This window comes from Cavia porcellus, unplaced genomic scaffold, assembly GCF_034190915.1.
Source record: "Cavia porcellus strain 051 isolate PalLab524CR breed Dunkin Hartley unplaced genomic scaffold, mCavPor4.1 scaffold_8, whole genome shotgun sequence".
Lineage (NCBI taxonomy): Eukaryota > Metazoa > Chordata > Mammalia > Rodentia > Caviidae > Cavia > Cavia porcellus.
In genome coordinates, this window is record NW_026947491.1 from 41,907,807 (window position 1) to 41,930,718 (window position 22,912).

Here is a 22,912-nt window from a genome sequence, read left to right on the forward strand (position 1 = left end):
CTTTTCTTCTTAATATTAACTAATAAAATAATTTTTAAAAATTAGTTTTTGCATTTCACTTTTGAAAGTGGAAGTGAGACAGGAAGAGAGTTGCTTTCCTTTCAGAACTAACATGCTGCATGAAAAGATTACAGAAGCTGGGTGTTTGGTTCCCACTGATCACAACATGAGTGAGTGAGGCAGGAAATGTGCAGTCAAGGCCTCAGCCTGGACAATTTGGTGGGACCTTTTCTCACAAATAAAATGAAAAGAAATGGGGATGTAGCTCAGTGGTTGGTGCTTTACTTAGTATGCCTGAAGCTGTGGGTTTATTTCCCAGCACTGTGGGGAAGGGGGCAAGAATAACAAAAAAAAAGACCCAAAATGCTTTATCTCAAGTACTATTGATATAGTAGTAGGGAGCAAGATATGGAGTGTTTATACTGAGCCTTAACTGCTTCTCCAGCACTGATGTAATTGTTAAAATAAGAAATTCTTAGGCAGGCATGGTGGCTCCCAGCAAGGGAGGCTGAGGCAGGAGGATTGTTGACCGTTTGAGACTAGCCTGGGCTACAAAGTGAGCTCAAGGCCAGCCTGAACTGCATAGCGAGACCCTGTCTCAAAAAGACAAAAAGAAAAAAGAAAAGAAATTCTTCAGGTTACAATTTAGGCACAGGTGAATTAAATTTTCTCAACTGTTTTAAATTCACGTGTTATTTCTAGAGCCTCAATCATTGTGTTTAAACAATAATTGAAAAAAAAAATTTTGTTTTACTAAAACACCATATATCAGTCCTCTGGGCTAAGAGTATTATTTCTGGATATATTACTCTTTCATTGTATGTTTCTCAGTTACAGATTTTATTCATTAAATGAATATTGTAATTTTTTAAATCAATATTCAGAAGTTTGATCTCTTTTCCTAAGAACCATGTTTCTAGGGTCATGTGTTTTCTTGGGCAGAGACATAACTTGTATTGTCAGAATTGGAAAGAGAAGGAAGATTATGTATGTAAAATACATAAATATTCTTATTAATTAAAAATCTTGTGAGGAGCTGGCACAATCATACATGCCTATACCCCAACAGTCAGGAAAGCTGAGGCAGAAGGACCATGAGTTCAATTCCAGCCTGGATAACTTACAGACTTTCTAATCCTGGAAATTCTGAACAGTGTAAGTGATAAAACACCCCTACAGCCATCATCATTGGAGACTTTTAGCTCTTATCCTTGAGATATGAGTGAACCTGAACATGGGAGATGGTGTTATATCTGGTCTTTTTCCCAGATTATCAGAACTTTTCAGTTGATATGAGGAAGCAGTTGCAGTAGAGTATAATTAAACTTTTCTTTCTTTCTTGTCTTTTGGAGACAGTTTCACTATGTAGTTCAGGCTGGTCTTGAACTCATCTTGTATCCTAGACTGGCCTCAAATGCTCAAAGCATTCCTCCTGCCTCAGCCTCCTGAGTTCTGGGATTACAGGCATGGACCATTCCTCCTGGTCCTCAGAAGTGAATCTTAAATGAGCAACTTTGTTTAGGGGTTCTGCAGTTCTACCTACCCAGTTTTACCTTGATTAAACATACTTAGGTGTTGGTGATACCTTAAAGGCTGAATTTGTTTTGTTTTTAACCTGTAATTTAGTGTCACTTGTAAGAACCTCTTCAGAAAGGAAGTTTTGACAACCTTCTAATAAATAGTTTGCTGTGCAACAGTTATTTTTCATAAAAGCTGAATTTCCAGTATCTTGTTACAAACGAGTTAATTGCCTGCTCTTTTCACCTACCCTCTTATTCCTACCACGGAGGGAGCGGGGCGCTGTGGCTGAAAAAGAAAGTCAAAAGTAACTATAGAGAGGGATAAACTTTTCATAACATTATTAATGTACTTGAAAAGGACTAAGTTATATTGTTTGGTCACAAGAGGTGAGAGAAGAGTGTACGTACATCCCAACATTTCTCCTTCCTTCCTTCCTTCCTTCGTGTCATCTTTTCATATTTTTTTCCTTACATACTCAATCCTCTTGCATAATTCCTGCTTTCATCTTCGTGTTTTTATGATTAGGTAATGCATGGAAAAGGTCACTTTAAACAGAAATATTCATAATTATATTATGGGCAATCAAAGTATACACTTTGTACCAAAAAAAGTACAAATCACCTTTTCTGTGACAGTTGGGGTGAACGCAAATGTACTCTACCGCTAAGCTATATTCTCACCCATTTTTATTTTGTATTTTGAAATGTATTTTCTTTAGTTGTCTGGGCTGTCCTCAAATTTGTGATCCTCCTTCCTCAGCCTCCTAGTAGCTCAGATTGTAGGCATGCCCCAACCATGATAGAAACAATCAGATTCAAAGTTTTTGGCCTAACTACAATAGCAGTAAAAATATTACATTCTGAAGCCACAATAAGAGTAAGAATAAGAGCATTATAGCATTTTGAAGATAGGTGAATACTTTGAATAAAATTTGTGAAAATTTCCAAGTAGGTTGGTGTAAAACACTTTTATTTTTTAATAACTATTAAAATTATAGGCATTTTTACAATATAGGTAATATTTACTGTATAGGAGTATTTATTAAAATTAAAATTATTCCAGTTTCTTCATATGTAAGTAATGGGAAAGCCCATTATCTACATTTATAACTTTGATGTACCTACTTTTAAAATTTACAAATAGATCCTTTGATTGTTTAGCAGGTAACATCTAAAGGGACTGGTTTAAATCCTAATGCCAAAGTATGGCAAGAAATTCCTTCTGGAAATCCTGATGCCACTCCTGTAACTCACGGAACTGAAAGCTCTTGGCATGAAACAGCAGCAACATCAGGGTCTCAGACTGAGGGTAAGGCCAAAATATTTCATTGGCAAAATTACATTTTGATTAAATATATGGCCAAAGAGGTATATAGAACTTTAGATACATCTTTTGATTATTTGTTGGGTTTTTTTGTTTGTTTGTTTGTTTAGGTTTTTGAGACAGGGTCTCACTATACAGTTCAGGCTGGCCTTGAGCTCACTTTGTAGCCTCGACTGGTCTTGACCACAAAACAATTTTCCTGCCTCAGCCTCCCAAGTGCTGGGATTAGAGGCATGTACCACCACACCTGGCACTCCTTTGATTATTTAATTACAATTCTACTTTATATATAATTCTTTTTGTCTTTTTTGAGAGTGGGTCTCGCTATGCAGTTCAAGCTGGCCTTGAGCTCACTTTGTACCAACTCGCAAGGATCCTCCCACCTCAGCCTCCTGAGTGCTGGGATTACAGGCGTGAGCCACCATACCCGGCTCTTATATGTAATTCTTATTTATACCCAACATGAATGGATTGTCACTAATTTGAAGTATTAGCTATAAACGTGAGATCCTGCATTTAATGTATTTATATTTATTTATCATTTGTAGCTTATTATTTTAGATTTTTGTTTGTTTTTATTTTTGGTTTTGGTATAAGGCCTGAACCAAGGGCCTCATGCACGCTAGGCAAGTGCTTTATCATTTAACTACACTTCAGCCCTTTTTATTTTATTTTGAAACATGTTCCATGTTGTTTTGACTGGCCTTAAACTTTTGATCTCACCTAGTCAATCATGTAACCTCAGCTTCTTGAGTAGCACTGGAATTACAAGTATATCTTACCAAATCAGGCTTATAGTTTTAATCTACTATCATTAGCTTTGAAGTTTAGTTACTATTTGATCATGGGCAAATGACTTTTTTTTTTTTTTTTTTTTTTTTTTTTTTTTTTTTGGTCTTTTTCATTTTTATCGGTACTGGGGATCGAACTCATGACTGCCTGCTTGCAAGGCAGGTGCTTATGCCGCTGAGCTAAATCCCCAGCCCCAGCAAATGACTTTTATAAACTATGTGTTTCCTCCATCTGTAGAACGAAAGTAATAAGTGCCAATAGTATAGGATTTTCTGAAAATTAAGTGTATCAAGTACATGGAACACACTGTTGCATAAGTTTTAGTTGTTGTTAATCATCTTAACTTACCTATAGTGGCCCAAACTTTTGTGTAAGTTTTTTTTTTTTTTTTAGACGGCTTCTTACCATGTAGTTCAAGCTGACTTTGAATTCACTATGTAGCTCAGGCTAATCTTAAAATCATGGTGATCTTCCTGCTTCAGCCTCACAAGTGCTGGGATTATGGGTGTGCATCACTACCCACACCCTAATTAAGTAAATATAATTCTTAAAACCATGTGGAGTTGCATATGGTATCACATGGCTGCAATTTTATGTACTTGGGAGGCAGAGGCAGAGTTGCAGATTTGAAGGCACCTTGAGTATGTAAAACCCTGTCCCAAAAATTTTTTAAACTGATATTCAGTCATGGCAGTGCATGCCTATAATCCTAGTGTTTGGGAGACTGAGACAAAAGGATCACTGCTAGTTTGAGGTCACCCTGGGCTACGTAATAAGTTCACGTCCAGCCTGAAATACATAGCAAGACCTTGCTAAGAAACAAAAACAGAAAAACAGTGCAGTGAGGGGATGACATGTCTCTGTGAATAAGGCTCTAGGTTCAGTCCCTTGGGTGGGGGAGATCTGTCCTTATTCAATTAAAAAAAATAATCTATGCTAAGGATATAACTCAGTGGTAGAGTGCTTTCCTAGCATGCATAAGGCCTGGGCTTGGTCTCCAGTGCTCCAAAACTACTAAAACCATGTGAACATTTTTCCAACTGATAGAATTTCTTGAAATTTTGTTCTAGAAGATATATTACCTCTGGAGATAGGATTAAAATTTTTTGTTTACTTTTAATACAGAAAGTACAGAGCTTTCAGAAGACATGTGTAAAGAATATGAAATAATGTATTCTTCATCTTGTGAAACCACAAGAAATACTACTGGCATTGAAGAACCAACTGAAGGAATGATTTTAGGACCCGAAGATATGAGTTACCAAATATATGACATTTCTGGTAAACTTCTGTTTTTATTGCTACAATCACAATTCAGCACACACACACACATCAAAAACTACTAAAAGGGAGAAAAAGAGACTAGTAAGAGAGATTAAAGAGCATGACTCACATCAGATAGTAAAAGAGATATACAGTAGTTACATAACTATATCCCAATTAGTTAAGTTAGAATCTGTCTTCAAATGTAGAATATGTTCACCTTTTGTTCTTTTAGTTGCTGTTAAGGAACACAGTACTTACAACATTTCTTAAATGTGATGGTGTTTTGCAACAATAACCAAGTGCTTTTGGTATTAATAGTTCTTTGTTGATTTCTTGATAAAGTAACTTTAATATGAAATTATCTGGAAAAGGGGATTTAGTTCAGCGGTACAGGCGCCTGCCTGGCAAGCGCAAGTCCTGAGTTACAAGGGTTTGGGTTTTTTTTAATACTACAGTGTTGTAAATTTTTGTTTTGTTTTGTTTTTTGTCTTTTTGAGACAGGGTCTCCCTATGTAATTCAGGCTGGCCTTGAGCTCACTTTGTAACCCAGACAGGTTTTAAACTCACAAAGATCCTCTTACATGCTGGGATTATAGGTGTGCTCATCCCCAGCTAGTATTATAAATTTTAATTTGTGGATACTTTGTGATTTCTGAGTATAACTTGTCAATTTTACCACCTATGATAACTTAGTATTAACTTTTGTTTTCTACTATCAGGAGAAAACAGTGCGGCAATCTCTACAGAAGACCTGAAAGAATGTCTGAAGAAACAGTTAGAATTCTGTTTTTCACGGTACAGAATCTTTTTCAGTTGATATATCTACTGTTCTTGAATTAATTTGGTTAATACATGTAAAATGCCTATGAAATATAGAAGAAAAATGGTAAATGTTGTTTCCCTTTTTAAAATTAATTAACCAGTTTTTAAATTGTTACCTTTAAATGGTAAGTTTTGGTATCATTTTTCAGTACATTTCTTAACTAGATTTCTAGGCATAGTCTCTGATTTAATATGCAAAGGATATAACCTGTGTTGTCTATTAATTTCTTCTATTAACAGAATACTTTCAGCCAAATGTTTTTGAAGTGTCTTATGGATATATGTATTTGCAGTTTAGATATTACGAAACTTCAGTATGTAGAAATGTCCCTATTAAAATAAACAAATTTGGGTATGAATGCATGTGCTTTTCTTTTGTTCTATCTCTGGTGAATGATGAGCCAGTTTTTCAAGCTACAAACCCGGAGTTTTAATCTTAGGCTTATTTATTTATGTACAATACACTGTTAACTCAGATTTGGTTGATTTTTCATCCTAAATATTTCCCATGTCTTTCTTCCTCTTTAATCTTTATCTTTATATTCCAGTACAGTTAGTAGTATGAAAGCAAGAACCTCTCAGCTTTCTTAAATCAGTTGTATCTGTGATACAGTTCATTTTCAGTAACACAGTAGTTACAGTAAAATCCTTGACTACAAACTGGATCATTAGATGGTCTTTCTAGTCATAATTTCTTGCCTTTTTGCATATCTTAAAAATGTAAATGTTGACTGTATGCTAGGTATTACATAGGAAGGAAGTGTAAAAGCAGCAGCTAAGAGTTTTCTCTCTGGACAGGGATTAAATTTCTGTTAGGCCATTTAAGTGAAACTGGATTGACTGAACTGGATCAGAACTGAACAGCCATTTTTAAACAGCTCACCTCTGATTTATCTGTTTTTAGGCATAGACCTCTTGGACTTTTAGAGTGTGGCAGTTTCCAGTCACTGTATTCTTTTGTTTTTGGTCTTTTCTCACTATGTAATTCAGGCTGGCCTTGAACTCAACTTTGTAGCCCAGGCTGGTCTCAAACTCACAGCGATCCTCCTGCTCTAGTGTTCCAAGTGCTGGGATTACAGGCATGCAACACCACACCCAGTCACTTTATTCTTAAAGTACCAAGACAAATCAGATGTTTTTAAAAGAGATTTGAGAATAGCTTTTTTAAAAAAACATTGAGGGACCAGGGATTTAACTCAGTGGCATAAGTGCCTGCCTGCCAAGCATAAGGTCGTAAGTTTGATTCCCCAGTGTCATACATACATACATAGAGGAAGGGAGTTTTTACAAAGGTGGTCAAGTCAGGCCTATTTGAGAAGAAAGCTTTTAACCATGGACTTCTATTTATTTTTAGACAGTCTGGCTAAACAAATACTTGATATGAATAAGAAGGCAAGAATTTGATTTTAGGGCCAGGGATTTAGCTCAGTGGCATAAGTGCCTGTCTGGCAAGTGTGAGGTCTTGAGATCAATCCCCGATACCAAAAAAAAAAAAAAAAAGAATTTGATTTGATTTTTGTAACATTTATGAATTAAACATCTTAGCGTGGTGATGTACACTTATAATTCCTGCACTCTGAGAAGCTGAGGCAGGAGAATAACAAGTTCAGGACCAGTCTGGGTAGTTTAATGGCTTTGAGAGATCCTGACTTAAAGAAAAAAATTTTTAAAAAACAGTCTAGATACAAATTCAGTCCCCAATCTTGGACAAAGGAGCCAAAACATACACTGGAGCAAAGATAGCCTCTTTAACAAATAAATAGTACTGGGAAAACTGGCTATCCATATGCAGAAGATTGAATCTCAACCCACAGTGTTCACCATATGCTATCCTAATATCAAATGGTTCAAAGACCTAAACATTAAAAGAAACACTTTACCTGCTAGAAGAAGGTAACACTCTTAAATGCATAGATGGGAATTTTCTCAACAGAACACCAGCTGTGTAAGAAATAACATCAAGAATCAACATAAGAGATTATGTCAAATTAAAAATCTTAACGCAAAGGAAACAACAAACAGTGAAGAGACAACATGCAGAATAGAAAAAAAATTTTGACCGCTACCTCTTGGATAGAGGATTAATATCTAGAATATGCAAAGAACTGAAGGAAATTAGACCATCCAGAATAAAAGACCCAATCAAAAAATGAGCAAATGAGATGAATAGACTGATTTCAGAAGAAGTACAAAATGATCAGGAAATACATGAAAAATGCTCATCTCTGGTCAACAGAGAAACGCAGATTAAAACAAGACTGAGATTTCATCTTACTCCAGAAACAAAGGTTATTATCAAGAAATTAAAGAATAACAAACGTTGGCAAGGGTGCAGGGGAAGAGGGACCTTTCCTTCTACACTGTTGGTGGGAATGTTAAAACTAGTACAGAAGTTCCATTTGACCCAGCTATTCCCTTCTAGGTAACTTCCTAGGGTTAAAGTCATCATACCACAGTAATAACTTATATTCCCATTTTTATAGCAGTACAGTTCATAATAGCTAAATGTTAGAACAGCCTATTTGCCACCAGCAGATAAATGTATTTGTACACAATGCTATAAGGAAGAGTAAATCTGTGTCATTTGTAGGAAAATGAGTACATCTGGAATCTATTGTGTTAAATAAAGCAGACACATGAGCTTAAATATGTTATGCTTCCCTTACAGGAGAAACTCAAAGTATAAATAAGTCAAAATAAAATAAATGATAGACAATGGGAAATGGAGAAATGGGTTCTTGGTAAATGGAAGGGACTAAGAGATGCTGGAAAGAGGAGTGGGAAAGGGTGGGGATGTAAAAAGATTTAAGATGTATCTTGTACATGCTCCAGCTATCTACCAACCAGTGTGTCAACTATGTATTTTAAACACATACTTATTTAGTGATGTAGTTCAAGAAAAACCCTGGATTCAATCCCCTGTCCTGTTTACCTCCCCCAAAATCCTTATATTTAATTCATAGGTAAACTTCCATTTTTTTTTTCCAAATGTATATAATAACACTGATGCTGAAGTGTTTTTTTTTTTTCTTTTTATCAGTACCAGGGATCAAACTCACGACCGCCTGCTTGCAAGGCAGGTGCTTATGCCGCTGAGCTAAATCCCCAGCCCCCAGATGCTAAAGTGTTTATAAAGTGAAACACTGATTCTTTTATACATGTTATTTAATATTAAGCTACTTTCCATAGCAATATAATTCCATAAAGTTCTTTGTCCAGTACTTTGGGCCAAATACTTTTGGAGAGTCAGACATTTTGTGAAAGTGTTACCAATGTATGTTACGTTAGTACCTTGGACGTTGAACTTTTAACTGAACTTTTCAGAGTTCAGCCTTTTATTTCTAATAGCATAAATGTGTTGCCCTGAACATACTGATAAAAATGAATAAAACTTCTTGAGATGGTTTTTAAGAATTTCTTGTTATATTGCTTTTGTTTATTTCTTTCAGAGAAAATTTATCAAAGGATCTTTACTTGATATCTCAAATGGATAGTGACCAGTTTGTCCCAATATGGACAGTTGCCAACATGGAAGAAATAAAAAAATTGACCACAGATCCTGATTTAATTCTTGAAGTGTTGAGATGTATGTAATAATACCTTTAAACTTGTGTTTGAATTTTAAGAAGTTAAACATTCTCTGGCTTTCAGGGAGTTTTAATGGTTCTCTCTCATTCCAGTAATTTATTTTCCCTGGTTGCTTGTCTATTGTATGTGTGTGTGTTCAGCTTCTGTAGTCTATATTTTGGTTGTTGTTCTTGCTGCTCAATTAACAAGTATAGGCAGTTAAATCTCATTTTTTATGGGCTGTTAGAAAGAGTGTCACCCTTATATCTGTTAAAGCAGTCTGTTTCAAAGTTGAACCCAGTGGGCCAGGGATTTAGCTCAACACATAAGCACCTACCTGGTAAGTGCAAGGTCGTGAGTTCAATTCCTGGTACCAAAAAAACAAAATGTGACAAGAACAACTTACTCCACAGCTGTCCATCTCTACCGCGTGCCTCATACAACTGAACTCAGTTTTATAAGTTAATACTGTTGTATTTCTTGATTTAGGTTCTAATTTTTAATGGTGTTTGTATCTTGTATTAATGTTTCTTGATAACTTCTCAAGTTTTTTTTAATTAACTGCTTGAATAAATAAAAGAGATCTTTACTTTTATATGAAGTCTGTTCAGAATGCTCCAAAGTTAAATATAATCAATATAACCATAGACCTATATGGGAGTATAATACATAGAGTATTATATAGACATCATTTCTTAAAATGTCTCAGTCTTGTCTACAAAGAAAATTATCAGAGGGCTGGGGATTTACCTCAGTGGCCATAAGAGGTGCATGCCTGGCAAGTGCAAGGTCATGAGTTCAATCCCCATTTCCAAAAAAAAGAAAGAAAGAAAGAAAATTATCAGTGACAAGCAAAATACTTTCTCTATTCTGCTACCATTTACCCATCACTACTTTTTAAAATTTGTTTACCTCAGGGAAATAATGCCATATTGCTGCTCTGAAGAAACTGGAAATACAAGTTTTAGCTATATGGAAGTATCTGTTTCCACTATTCCTCAAAATCAGCATCCAAAAAATGACTTTTGGCTCTTTGTTGTAGTAGATAAAAGTAAATATATTATTTTAAAAAGATGCACCGTATGAAGTCATAATTAAAAATATATGCTGCCTTAAGGCTTTTTTTCAACCGCAACACAATGCTAAGTTAAAGTATGTATTCTGAATATTTACTCAATGAATAACCTTTGAGGATATTTATTTGTAAGCCTCAGGTTGTTTTTTTCCCTCCCTTAATGATAATCATTGGCAGTTAACCTCTAGTAATTTATTCATTTGAAAATTAAACTAGTCTTTTGATGGCATTATTAATATCACTATCTATCACTTTTAAACAAGATCCTTCTTTTTACAATTTCAGCATCTCCAATGGTACAAGTTGATGAGAAAGGTGAGAAAGTGAGGCCGAGTCATAAACGTTGTATTGTGATTCTCAGAGAGATTCCTGAAACAACACCAGTAGAGGTAAACCATTAGTTACTGTTAAGTGTTCTTTAACTGTTTAAATTGGAGAAGTTATACAAGTGAAGTATAACTCTGACTTCGTATCAGTTATTGTCATTGAGATAAATACTAATGTTTTGTTAAGGCTAATTTTTAAAAAGATTAGTGAAATCAGACCCTACTGATAAATGATACATAAAAAAGGTGCAGTTATAAAGATGGTAAAGTATGTGCTAGAGAATGAAGTAAAATGGAATGAAACAATATAACCCAGAAACATAGTATCACATAATTATATATAATGATATTTAATAACTAATTCTATTTGCTGTTGTTTATAGTTTATAGTCATTTAAAGCCAAACATTTTATTATCTGTTTTCAGCTAAGAATCTGAGCCTTTGAATGGTTAAACAACTTGGCCCAAGGGTAAATGGACTATTAAATGACAGTCTGGGGGGGGGGAATGACAATCTGGACTTATAAAGCCTATGTTTCTTAACCATTATGCCTCAGCTTTGCTCTGAATTGCCATATTAAGCCACTTGCCAGATGACAAATATGATATCTTGATCATTTTGCCCATTCAGCATTAAATCTCTACATAAAAATTGCTAAATTTAGGATCAGTGAAAGAAATTAGAAAAAAAATTGTTTCAAGATCTTTGACTTAGAGCTGCACGTCAAAAGTAAACTAGAGCCTTTACACTGAATTATGTCTCTAACCCTTCTTAATTGTTAATTCTTTATTCCTAGCTAAGTCATGAATTTGCCCAGGTTGGGCTCAAACTTACAGTATTCTTGCCTCAGCCTCCCAAAGTGTTGGGGTTTTGACCAAGTACCCCCACACCCAGCTTTTTAAGCTTGTTTATTTGACTGGACAATGAAAAGATGGGAGAATTTTGTATAACAAAAATTTAGCGTGCCACCAGAAGTGAAAAACTTTTGTTTTGCTGATTGTAAAATAAAACTCCATCCTTAAAATTTACTTAGTTTTGTCCAGATTAAGTTACCAAATGAAAAAATAGGACTAAAAGGCTCAGAAATGCTCATCCTCACCAAAACAATAAATGCCCTTTACTGATACTTTGTTTTTAAGAGTTGACTACAAATTTTCTTTTTTAGGAGGTGAAAGCTTTGTTCAAAAATGAAAACTGCCCCAAAGTGATAGGCTGTGAGTTTGCACACAATAGCAATTGGTACATCACTTTCCAGTCAGATACGGATGCACAACAGGTAAGAAGATTTTTCTATTTTATCTTACTTATTTTTGGTATATTTTAATTAAGCCAAAGATACAGCTCAGTGGCATAGGTGCTGGCCTAGCAAGCACAAGGTCATTTTGATTCTTGGTACCAAAAAAAAGAAAAGTGCTTGCTCTAATGTTATAAAGACTAGTGGGCACATTGGTCACCTTTTTGTTTTTGCTTTGTTGGTTTTCTTTTTTTATTATCGTCATAAAGATTTTTCTATTTCAATTCTAAAGTTTACAGGTTTTACTCTTCTTGTGTCATCCTTAAAGGAAACATATATATTTAAAACAAAAATGATAGCATTATAAAATAACTCAGATTTTATTGTTCTTTGTTTCTTCATCTTTGAAATTTATCCTGATTGAATCAGATGATATCTAGTGCTCTTTTAGGTTTGTTTTGAATCTTGCATATTTTATCTGCAGTAATTCATACATGTGAACTGTAGCTGAGAATGTCTTGAGTTTTTACTTTTCATTCTCTTATCACCTTAAAATTTTTAAAAATAACTTCTGGTTGTAAACTCTTGATGAATAAAGATGATTTTAATAAAATGTCTGTCTGAATACTAATGAAAGTTCTTTCTGCTTTAATAGGCATTTAAATACTTACGAGAAGAAGTTAAAACATTTCAGGGCAAGCCAATCATGGTAAGAAACATTTGTACATATAGTAGAGGACAGTGAAACAAAAGCATTTTTCATTTTTTGCTATTCGAGAATTTAAGAAAATACAAATAGATAATATAGGCCTGTAGTAATTTTAAAGATCTTTTTGGATTGTATTATATGTTAGTTCAGAAAATTCGGTGATAGGGCATTAAAATATTTTGTTTATAGTAGTTCTTTCCAAATAACTTCATAAAGTGTTTGTTCAGTAGTTTACAACCTATAATTTCAGATCTCAAAATGAACAGCAGGTCTAATTTTCTAATTTTTTAAATTTATTTATTTATTTATCTTTTTTGAGATGGGGTCTCACTATGCAGTTCAGGCTGGCCTTGAGCTCACTTTGTAGCCCAGACTGGTCTCGAACTCGCAGTGATCCTTCCACCTCAGCCTCCCGAGTGCTGGGATTACAGGCATATACCCCATACCTAGCATACTCTTGATGTGATATTGTAATTTTATTATTTCCATATTTGTTTTTGTACCTGGTTTATTGTAGTTTTTCATGTGTACTGCACATTAATTAAAACTATCTTCTCTGTCTTTTGTGATTCCTTTTGTTTTTCATGTTTTCTTTCTCTTTGGCATTGAAGTACAATAAGTAGAAATAGTGTAGTATACTGTAAAATATTGAAATGTAAATTTAGTACTGGTTTGAATATATTTATTCTTTTTATTATAATATATTCTTTTTGCTTCTAGGCAAGGATAAAAGCCATCAATACATTCTTTGCTAAGAATGGTTATCGATTAGTAGATTCTTGTATGTACAGTCATCCCATTCAAACGCAAGCACAGTATGCTTCACCAGTCTTTATGCAGCCTGTGTATAATCCTCACCAACAATACTCAGTTTATAGTATTGTGCCTCAGTCTTGGTCTCCAAGTCCTACACCTTACTTTGAAACACCACTGGTAAGTGAGATCCTTACAGAATAATGTAAAATAACAAAATTTTAAATTCAAGTTGAAATTTGAAGAAATAAGCCAGAGTAATTCATTCATTGATACTGGTGATTTTTTTGGCGCGCGCGTGTGTGTGTGTGTGTGTGTGTGTGTGTGTGTGTGTGTGTGTGTGTGTACTGGGAACTGAACTCAGGACCTTGCGCTTGCCAGCCAGCTGCTATACCACTGAGTTATATTTTTGGCCCCTATTAGTTGGCTTTTAAATAGTGATACAGCTATCTATTCCTCCTTAATCTGTATATAGATTGGAAGATAGATAGAGGCTTTAGCTGTTGATTTCCACAATTTAAAATTTCTGAAATGATTTGAAAATAGTGTAAGAAATCAGTGCTAGGTTCTCTCAAATGTCTTTTTGACCCTCACTCCATGTTTCCCATTTATACAATGTAAACATAAACTTTTCTTCTAGGCTCCCTTCCCCAATGGTAATTTTGTGAACGGCTTTAATTCACCAGGATCTTACAAAACAACTGCTGCTGCTTTGAATATGGGTCGGCCATTCCAAAAAAATCGGTGAGATAAAAATCAGTTGAAATTTATTTTAAACAGTTCCCAATGCATCTTAAGGAATTGCTTTTGTTAGTAGCAGTACTTCTTGGTAGAGTCCATTAAAAATTTTCACTTGTTTTTCAAGAAGTATATAAGCAATTCAATCTAGAATTCACAAAGCCACTTCAACCTCAGTTGATAATAGATATGAAAAGAATGACGACTCAGTAGTAAAAGGAATAAGAAAAAATATAGTAGCCACTGTGTTCGCTCTTGCCTGGTGGCCATCCTCACTGCAGGGTTGCTTCTTTCCCTACTTTTACTTGGCCCAGACTCACTCTGCAAAGCCTGTTTCTTTTCCTACTTTTTTTTTGCTTTTCCTACTTCTAATAAATCTTTGCTACCATTAAACACATCTGTTTTTATATGGTAGCAATCTTACACATAGTTTAGTGTCTAAATGTTGCTTAGTATATTGATTAATATGTTAGAAATGTTAAGTAACATAATTTGAGTGATAAATATTGGGATATATATCATCAGATTTTGATGAATTGTCTTTTAAAGTGATTTCTATGCTACACAACATAGCAGATGATAACTAACATTTAGTATCTCAAGCTCTGATCCTAAGAGCTTATTTTTTAAATCAATTTTGTATAGAATAATTTATTAGGAGTCTTAGGGGGCTATTCCTCCAGCATGCTTGAGGACCTTGATTTGATCACCACCACTGGGGATAAAATTACTAGGAATCCTGGAAACTATTGCCTGTTAAACAAGAGGTAAATAAATCTTTCATGTTTTATTCTTCTTAGACATCAGATGGCAATCACATTATTTGGTGTGTCATGAGAGTATATGTGACTAGTCACTGAGTAAAGGGCTGATACATAAATGGTTTAGATTTCATATATATTATTTCTTGTGTGTTTGTTTTGTAAGCCCGTTGATTTCAGTGATTTCTAGTCTCGGCCAGATCTGATTTGTCCATTTGTTTTGGGCAAAAAAACCATATGGGATATATTTTGTGAGATTTTTATGAAATATACTTTATTGGAGAAAAGAGTTTACAGTATCAGAAGTATTCTCAGTGCATTCTATATGCGTCCTTCTGCACTACCATGCTCAACATTTTTGGACTCAGTTTTTGACTGAGTCGGGGATCCCTTGGTCCCAGAAGTTCAAGTCACAGCTCAAAAAGCAGGGTCCTTGTAGATGACTCATTTAGTTTGTACAGGGCTGTTTTTGTATCAAGAATCAAACTGACGACCTTAATGCTTGCCAGGAAGACATTTGTGCCACTGTATTATATTCCCAGCACTCTCGTTTAGTTTGATTGATAGTGGTTAACTGTAAAATTCATCATTGCTGTGACATAGAAATACAAGTACACAGACTCTTTCATCCTCCATCTTGATACTTGAAAAACATTAATTTCCATGGGCACACAGGGATGATAAAGAAAGTAGTTTTAACTTATTTATGAGAAAAAAAGTGAAAGATAAAGAAAAAATATCTTGGGCCAGGGATTTAGCACAGTGGCCTAAGTGCCTGCCTGGCAAGTGCAAAGTTGTGAGTTCCATCCCTGGTACCAAATGGAATAATAAATACCTTGCCAGAATTGTATAGCTTGGGGCTAGGGATTTAGCTCTACAGCATAAGTGCCTGCCTGGCAAGAGTGAGGTCGTGAGTTTGATTCTCCGTGCTGGACAAAAAAAGAAAAACAGAACTGTGTGGCTAGTTATTATCACTGGGCCTAAGATTACATTATCTAAATACCTTTTTCCTTCTACCATAAACTGGCATAATTTACTCTTAAAAATAATTTCATTAGAGTAAATTAAACCTCACAGCTTTTGTGAGAACACATTGCTCGTGATTATGTTAGGACTGGGCATGTAGCACAGTGGTAGAGAGTATCTATTACATATTTCACTGATTGGGGTATAGCTCAGTAAAAGAGCACTTGTCACCAGGTAGCACAGTAGCAAACACCTGTGGTCCCAGCGCTCAAGAGGCTAAGGCCAACCAATTGAAGGCTAGCCTGAATTACATAGCAAGAGCCTGTCTCAGAAGAAAGAGGAATTTAAAAAAAAAAAAAGAGCATTGCCTGTAAGTGCAAGACCCTAGGTTCAATCCCCAACCCTCCAAAAATAAGTACTTTGCTTTTTTTTTTTTTTTTTTTTTTTTTTTTGTCTTTTTCGTTTTTATCGGTACCAGGGATCGAACTCACAACTGCACACTTGCAAGGAAGGCGCTTATGCCACTGAGCTAAATCCCCAGCTCCAGTACTTTGATTAAAGATTACACTATACCAGACATGATGACTCATACCTATAGTCCAGCACTCTGGGAAGCTGACCTAGGAGAATCACATAAGCCCAGCTTCAACAATTTAGCAACTTTATGAGACTTTTTCCAAAAAAATAAAGGACTATAGATATAGCTCGGTGCAGAGGCTCTGGGTTCCATTCCCAATACCACCCAAAAAGAAAAAAATTAGGTGAATTTCTGATTCCTCCTTTGTTACTGGTATTGTTTTCTTGCCTTCTGGATCAAAGAGGTGAAATTATAAAACAAGGAATGAGCCAGGCGTGGTGACACATGCCTGTAATCCCAGCACTTGAGAGGCTGAGGCAGGAGGATTAGTGAAAGTCTGAGACCAGCCTGGGCTATAATGAGCTCAAGGCCAGGCTCAACTGCATAGTGAGATCCTATCTCAAAAAGACAAAAACAAAACAACCCTAGGAATGACAGAGAAATCACCTTGGCTCATATGGAAGCACATCTGTGGCTTTGAGGATATGGGATAGGTTTTCTACATAATTTTGCAATTTTCTGTGTTATATGAAATGATTTTTATACATTGGTCTTTTGTGTTTTGTTTTGTTGGAAATCAAGATTTCTTTACACAGTTCAGGCTCCACCTTGAACTCATTTTGTGGTTCTGGCTGGCCTCAAATTCTCAGCAATCTTCCTGCCTCAGCCCCCTGAGTGTTGGAATTACAGGCCTGTGTCCCCTTGCCCAGCTTTTTTTGTATTATTTTTCTTGAGAATCTTTATATATTTTTTTATTTTGCATCTTCCATATATTTGACCAATACTGTACAGATTGTAAATTTTTAATTACAGGAATAATACAAGAAAAAAATTTTTTAAAAAAAGAAAGTACACGAATGTTTCCCCTTATAAACAATAGAAACAGGGGCTGGGGGTTTAGCTCAGCAGCATTGCCAGCCTAGCAAGTGCAAGGTTGTGAGTTTGATCCCTGGTACAAAAAAAAGAAATACAGAAACATTCCACAGATGAAACTAAATAGCTTTTTTACCACCAACCCAATCTTTGTTTCCTTTTTGCTTATAAGAAGTGATGGCTACCAGGCCTTTATGTTTTTAAAAATTATTTATCAGAGCAGGGAAATGGAGGTGCACACCTGTAATCTCAGCACCCTCAGAGGTTGTAGCAGGAGGAACATAACTTCAGTCTGAGCAACTTAATGACTTAGCCAGACCTTATCTTGAAAAGTAAAAGTGAAGAATGTAGCTCAGTACAAAGGAGAGGCCCTGGGTCCAACCCCCAATACTGCCAAAAAGACAAGGCTTTCTAAAAGGACAAAGTAACAGGCCTTTGGAGGTTGTTGAATTAGCTTTATGACAGCCCAGTGATGATCACTAATCCTAGAGAGAATTGGACTAACTTTCAGATGTCCGGGCATTTTCCTACCTTTTTTATTTTATTTTTCTTTCACTTCTCTTTGCTTTTAATCTTTTGTCTGTCAATTCTTCATTCTATTTTCTGTGTGGCCTGGATTGAGATTGTAAGTCCCTCTCAATGAAGGGTAAGATTATGAGATCTGAGGGCTGTTTAAATTTAGCAACATAACCTTGAGGCCTGCTGAAATGCACGGTGAATGAAAATTGGGTGAGTAGTAGTTTCTGAACTAATTTAGTAGCATCTCTTTCACAAGGCCATTTTCAAATATAATAGATAATATTTTAAAATCTCCTGTTATGGGATATTCTGTACTTTTCATTGTAATTCTCTGAAAATGTATTGTCAAGCTGGATTTTTTATTTTCTATCTTAAATGTTAAATCTTTTTTTCTTTAATACTGGGAATAGAATTCAGAACCTTCACTGAGCATCGACAACCTTTTGACATAAGGTCTTCCCAAGTTACCAAGGCCTTAACAATCTCTACAATAAAATAGGACAGTTATAGATATGTCTTTTTTTTTTTTTTTTTTTTTTTTTTTTTTTTTTTTTTGTCTTTTTTGTTTTTATCGGTACCAGGGATCAAACTCACGACTGCCTGGTTGCAAGGCAGGTGCTTATGCCGCTGAGCTAAATCCCCAGCCCTTAGATATGTCATTTTGAGACAAGGTCTCACTGTGTAGTTTAGGATTTCTTGAACCCAGGCTGGCCTTGAACTTGGCATTAACATCCTGCTTCAGTCTCCTGAGTGCTAGGGTAATAGGTGGGCACCACCATGCTGGGCTATTACTGCAATTGTTAATCTCTGTTGAAGAAGCTATCAATGAGCAATGTGTTATTAATATGATAAATATGGAACAAATTTATTAAAAACAGGTTATATAAACTGAAAGCAAGGGACCAAATATGCATATCACATTTCCTTTTTAATTGATTATAGAGCCACAATCCTCAGTTGCTTAGGGTCACTTTAAAAGTTTTTGATGTTGATTAACATGCATCCTCTCTCCATTACCCTACCACAGTTTTATCTACATAAAGTGTTTTAGGAAGATGGTTCCTTACAGTTATCATCTAAGATAAAAGCTACTTTTATAGAAACAGGTTTGTAGATAGGGTGTTTTTTGTTTTTCTTATTATTTTTTTCTTGTTATTTTTACTGCATTGCACATCTGATTCATGAATTCATGCTGGGCTCTTAGTTGTGTTGCTGTATTTCCCTAGTTTTCTTTCATATGGATCATAAACAATTGACTTCATTTAGTGAAAGGTGAGATTTTAGTATATTGTATTTTTCACCCTTTTCACTGTCACACCCATAAAAATCCTTCTTAGACATTATTTTTTATAATGTCTCCTATAGTATGGATTATTATATATCTGCTTTAAAATGTTATCTATTACATTATATATACATAAAATGAGTATGCTGTCTTTGGTCTCACACAACTGTCAGTTTTTACTTGCATTAGTTTTGCCATTATTGAGAGCATGTGGTATAAACTCATTAATAAATTTAAAACCTAAACTGGGTGTGGTGGCTCACGCCTGTAATCCCAGCACTCAGGAGGCTGAGACAGAAGGATCATTGGGAGTTTGAGAACAGCCTAGGCTACAAAGTGAGTTCAAGGCCACCCTGAACTGCATAGTGAGACCCTGTCTTGAAAAGACTCCCAAAGAAAGGTCATAGCCTGCCTAATGTAGCAAATTTAAGAGCGCAGTTGGTTTAAACACAAAACAAAATGTTTAAATCCTAAATATACTTTTGACTTTTGAAGTAGAAGTAGTTTTATCTCCAAAGAACCTTGGATTTTCCCCCAGTATGTCTCCAGACACAAATTTATTGCAGAAATTCTTTTGCCTTTTAAAATATTGTATTGGGACATAAAAGAGTAATGTTTTTATATAACATTTTTGTTTATGGAAAATGAGAGTTTAGTTATAAAGTCAGTTTTTTCTGTCCTGATTTATATTTTCATGTATATGATCTTACATTTCTTATAGTGTGAAGCCTCATTTTAGGTCATCCAGTGGTACAGAACAAACTGCAGAGAGCTCTGTGCCATTGGGGGATGGACCATTGAACAGATCTAATTCAAGGAATTTTGCACCTGAACGGCATAACCCTACAGTAACAGGTCAACAAGAGCAAACTTACCTTCCAAAGGAGACTTCTGCTTTACAGCTGGAACAAAATGGGGACTATGGTAGAGGCAGGTAAGGAAATAACTGTGTATGAAATTTCTTTGATCATCAAGTGATCATCCTAAAATTTCAAAGACTATGATCTGTTGATCTTTTTTTTTTTTTTTTTTTTTTTTTTTTTTTTTTTTTTTTGCCTTTTTTCTTTTTTATCAGTACTGGGGATCAAACTCACGACTGACTGCCTGCTTGCAAGCCAGGCACTTATGTCACTGAGCTAAATCCCCAGCCCCTGATCTGTTGATTTTTGTTGTTTTAACTTAAAGTACAAAGTCATGCTGATGAATACATTGATTGTATGACATGGGGAAATAGTTTCTTTTGTCTTTTGGTGGGTTTTTTGTGGTGCTAGACATCAAACTCAAAGCCTTGCACATGCTAGCTAGGCAAGCACTTTGCCACTGAGATACCTCCCCACTCCCAGTAGTTTTTGTTTATTTTTTGTTTTTTCATAATAAGGAACTTAAGAGTATCTTTATAGAATATAATTCTGTATCAGGGGTTTATAGTGTGAAGTTCCATATAGTTTGTTGAGGAAATAACAGCTTAGAAAAATAGGATACCTGTCTGCCTTAGTTTTAATTTTTCCCCACCCCTGAACTATCGAAGTGGTGGTTATATATTGCCCACCATGTCTAAATTACACTTCAATTTGCTTCCAGTAATGGAGGAAATATTCTTAATAAAAGTGATCTAAATAACTTGGTGGTTGGTGGTGGTGATGATCATAGTGAAATTTAAGTAGCAGTCATTCCATCTTTGATACAATGGTATAACTGAAGAATCTTTTAAAGAGTTGTTTTACCTCTTTTGTTAAAAGGAGAGCTCTTTTCAGAGGTCGAAGACGACGAGAAGATGAAAGAATCCCAGTGAGTATTTTTAACCTTTGAATTTATCTGGGTTTTTTGGTTTGGTTTGGTGTTTTTGTTTATTTGTTTACTGTGGTGTTGAGTTGTTTATGGTCTTTCTTTTCTGTGCTTTAATCCCAGCACTATAGGATGCTGAGGTAGGAGTATCAAAACTAGCCCAGGCAATTTAGTGATTTAACAAGAGCCTTTCTCTATTAAACAGTTGGAGATGTAGCTCATTGTGAATGCTCTGCTCATTACAACTACAAAATAAATGAAAGAGAAGATTATATAACATTTACATTTTAAAAATAAACTTGGAAAGCTCAACTATTACATTATTGGTGGGCATTTAATAGTTTCGATCTTTTGCTCTTATAAACAGTACTATCTTGGTCACTTTTTACTTGTCGCTGAGACACAATACCTGATGCCCCGGTTTATTTCTTGCAGTTTTGGAGGGTTTCAGTCCATACTCAGTTGGCTCCAAGGCAGGGTGGCGTGTTGGGGCTGTAGTTCATGGCAGCTGCAAACAGCAAGGCGGCAATTGGCAAGAGAGACAGACACACCTTCTGGCCACCATTATATTGTATGCTATGTGGGTCTATACAGAGCACTGACACCATCAATCCAAGCTCTAGACAATGAACCAGTCACAAATGCATAATGCAAACACATGAGGCCTAGGGGCTACCGACATAAACCATGACAAGTACAGTTAGAAGTTACAGTAATAACCTTGTAACTGTCATTTGCCCTATGTATATTTATGTCTGAAAGAGTCCCTTGGATGTGGGATTTCTGGATCACAAGTCAATGATCAGTAACCAATATCGTTCTGTAAGGGTTGTGTCAGCTTTTATTCCCATAAACAATAGACAAAAGTTATTGTTCTGTGGCTTGTCCTATGGCTTTAGAATGTAAGTTGTTGGGGCTAGGGATTTAGCTCAGTGGCATAAGCACCTGCTTTGCAAGCAGGCGGTTGTGGGTTCAATCCCCGGTACCAATAAAAATGAAAAAGACAAAAAAAAAAAAGAATATAAGTTGTTTTATTTTTTTCAATGTGAGAGAGTATATAATTTCTCCTACTCTCTTCCCCAGTACTGGTGTTTGAACACACACCCTTTACACTGAACTGCATCAGTAGCACATCCTGACTTTGTTTTATTGTTGTTTGTTTGTTTTTGGGTGGTGGTGGTGGTGGTTGTTGTTGTTATCATCGGATTTTTTTGAGAGCATCTCACTAAATTGTTTAGCTGCTCAAGCTGGGCTTGGGTTTGTGATCTTCCTACCTCAGACTCTCAGAGTGGCTGGCATTAGAGGCATGTGCCACCACACCTACTGTCATTCTTCAAACTCTATATGATGTTAGAAATTGCTATATTGTTTATTAATTGTTTGAGGGCAGTTTTCTACCTACTAGCAATTCATATATCTGCTAGTCTTAGAAAACTTTATTTTGGTACCAGGAATCAAACTTAGAACCTCGTGCTCACCAGGTAAGCACTTATGCAACTGAACTAACTAAATTCTTGGCCCACACAACATTTTATAGATTTCAAAAATGTTACATTTTAATCTTAAATATTCTAGTTTCAAATTATTAATATTTTTGTTTCGTATAATTTGTTTATAATAAATGGCTGCCATTTCTTCCCTGCTTTTTTTTTTTTTTTGTCTTTTTCCTTTTTATCGGTACCGGGGATCGAACTCATGACTGCCTGCTTGCAAGGCAGGCGCTTATGCCGCTGAGCTAAATCCCCAGCCCCATGGTTGCCATTTCTTAAGTAGAAGTAAAAACAATTGGAAAAAAACATGAGAAGGCATGAAGTTCTCAAGAATCCCTCACTTGAATAAATAGTATTAGTTTTCCTTTATAGCTTTCTATATTGTGGGCAGCTATGAAAATTATAGCAGTGACATACTATCCACATGGGTTTTGTTTTGTTTTTTTCTGTGAGACAATATCTCACTATGAACTTCTGACCGACTTTAAACTCCTGGCGATTCTCCTTCCTCAGCCTCCCAAGTGCTGAG

General features: G+C 35.4%; 1 protein-coding gene across 5 annotated transcripts in view; it reads left to right on the forward strand.

The window, feature by feature from the left end:
- Larp4 (La ribonucleoprotein 4) overlaps positions 1–22,912 on the forward strand; it is a 58,073-nt gene that overhangs the window by 26,815 nt on the left and 8,346 nt on the right. For 2 of the 5 annotated variants that reach the window (XM_063254733.1, XM_063254731.1), the window contains exons 2-12: positions 2,682–2,829; positions 4,762–4,917; positions 5,622–5,697; positions 9,174–9,310; positions 10,652–10,755; positions 11,859–11,969; positions 12,583–12,636; positions 13,357–13,569; positions 14,030–14,133; positions 19,830–20,042; positions 20,848–20,896. In XM_063254733.1, coding sequence (XP_063110803.1) covers positions 2,682–2,829; positions 4,762–4,917; positions 5,622–5,697; positions 9,174–9,310; positions 10,652–10,755; positions 11,859–11,969; positions 12,583–12,636; positions 13,357–13,569; positions 14,030–14,133; positions 19,830–20,042; positions 20,848–20,896 — 1,365 coding nt within the window. The remainder of the gene's footprint in view (positions 1–2,681; positions 2,830–4,761; positions 4,918–5,621; positions 5,698–9,173; positions 9,311–10,651; positions 10,756–11,858; positions 11,970–12,582; positions 12,637–13,356; positions 13,570–14,029; positions 14,134–19,829; positions 20,043–20,847; positions 20,897–22,912) is intronic. The other 3 variants (XM_063254734.1, XM_063254732.1, XM_063254735.1) reach the window with 3 other exon arrangements.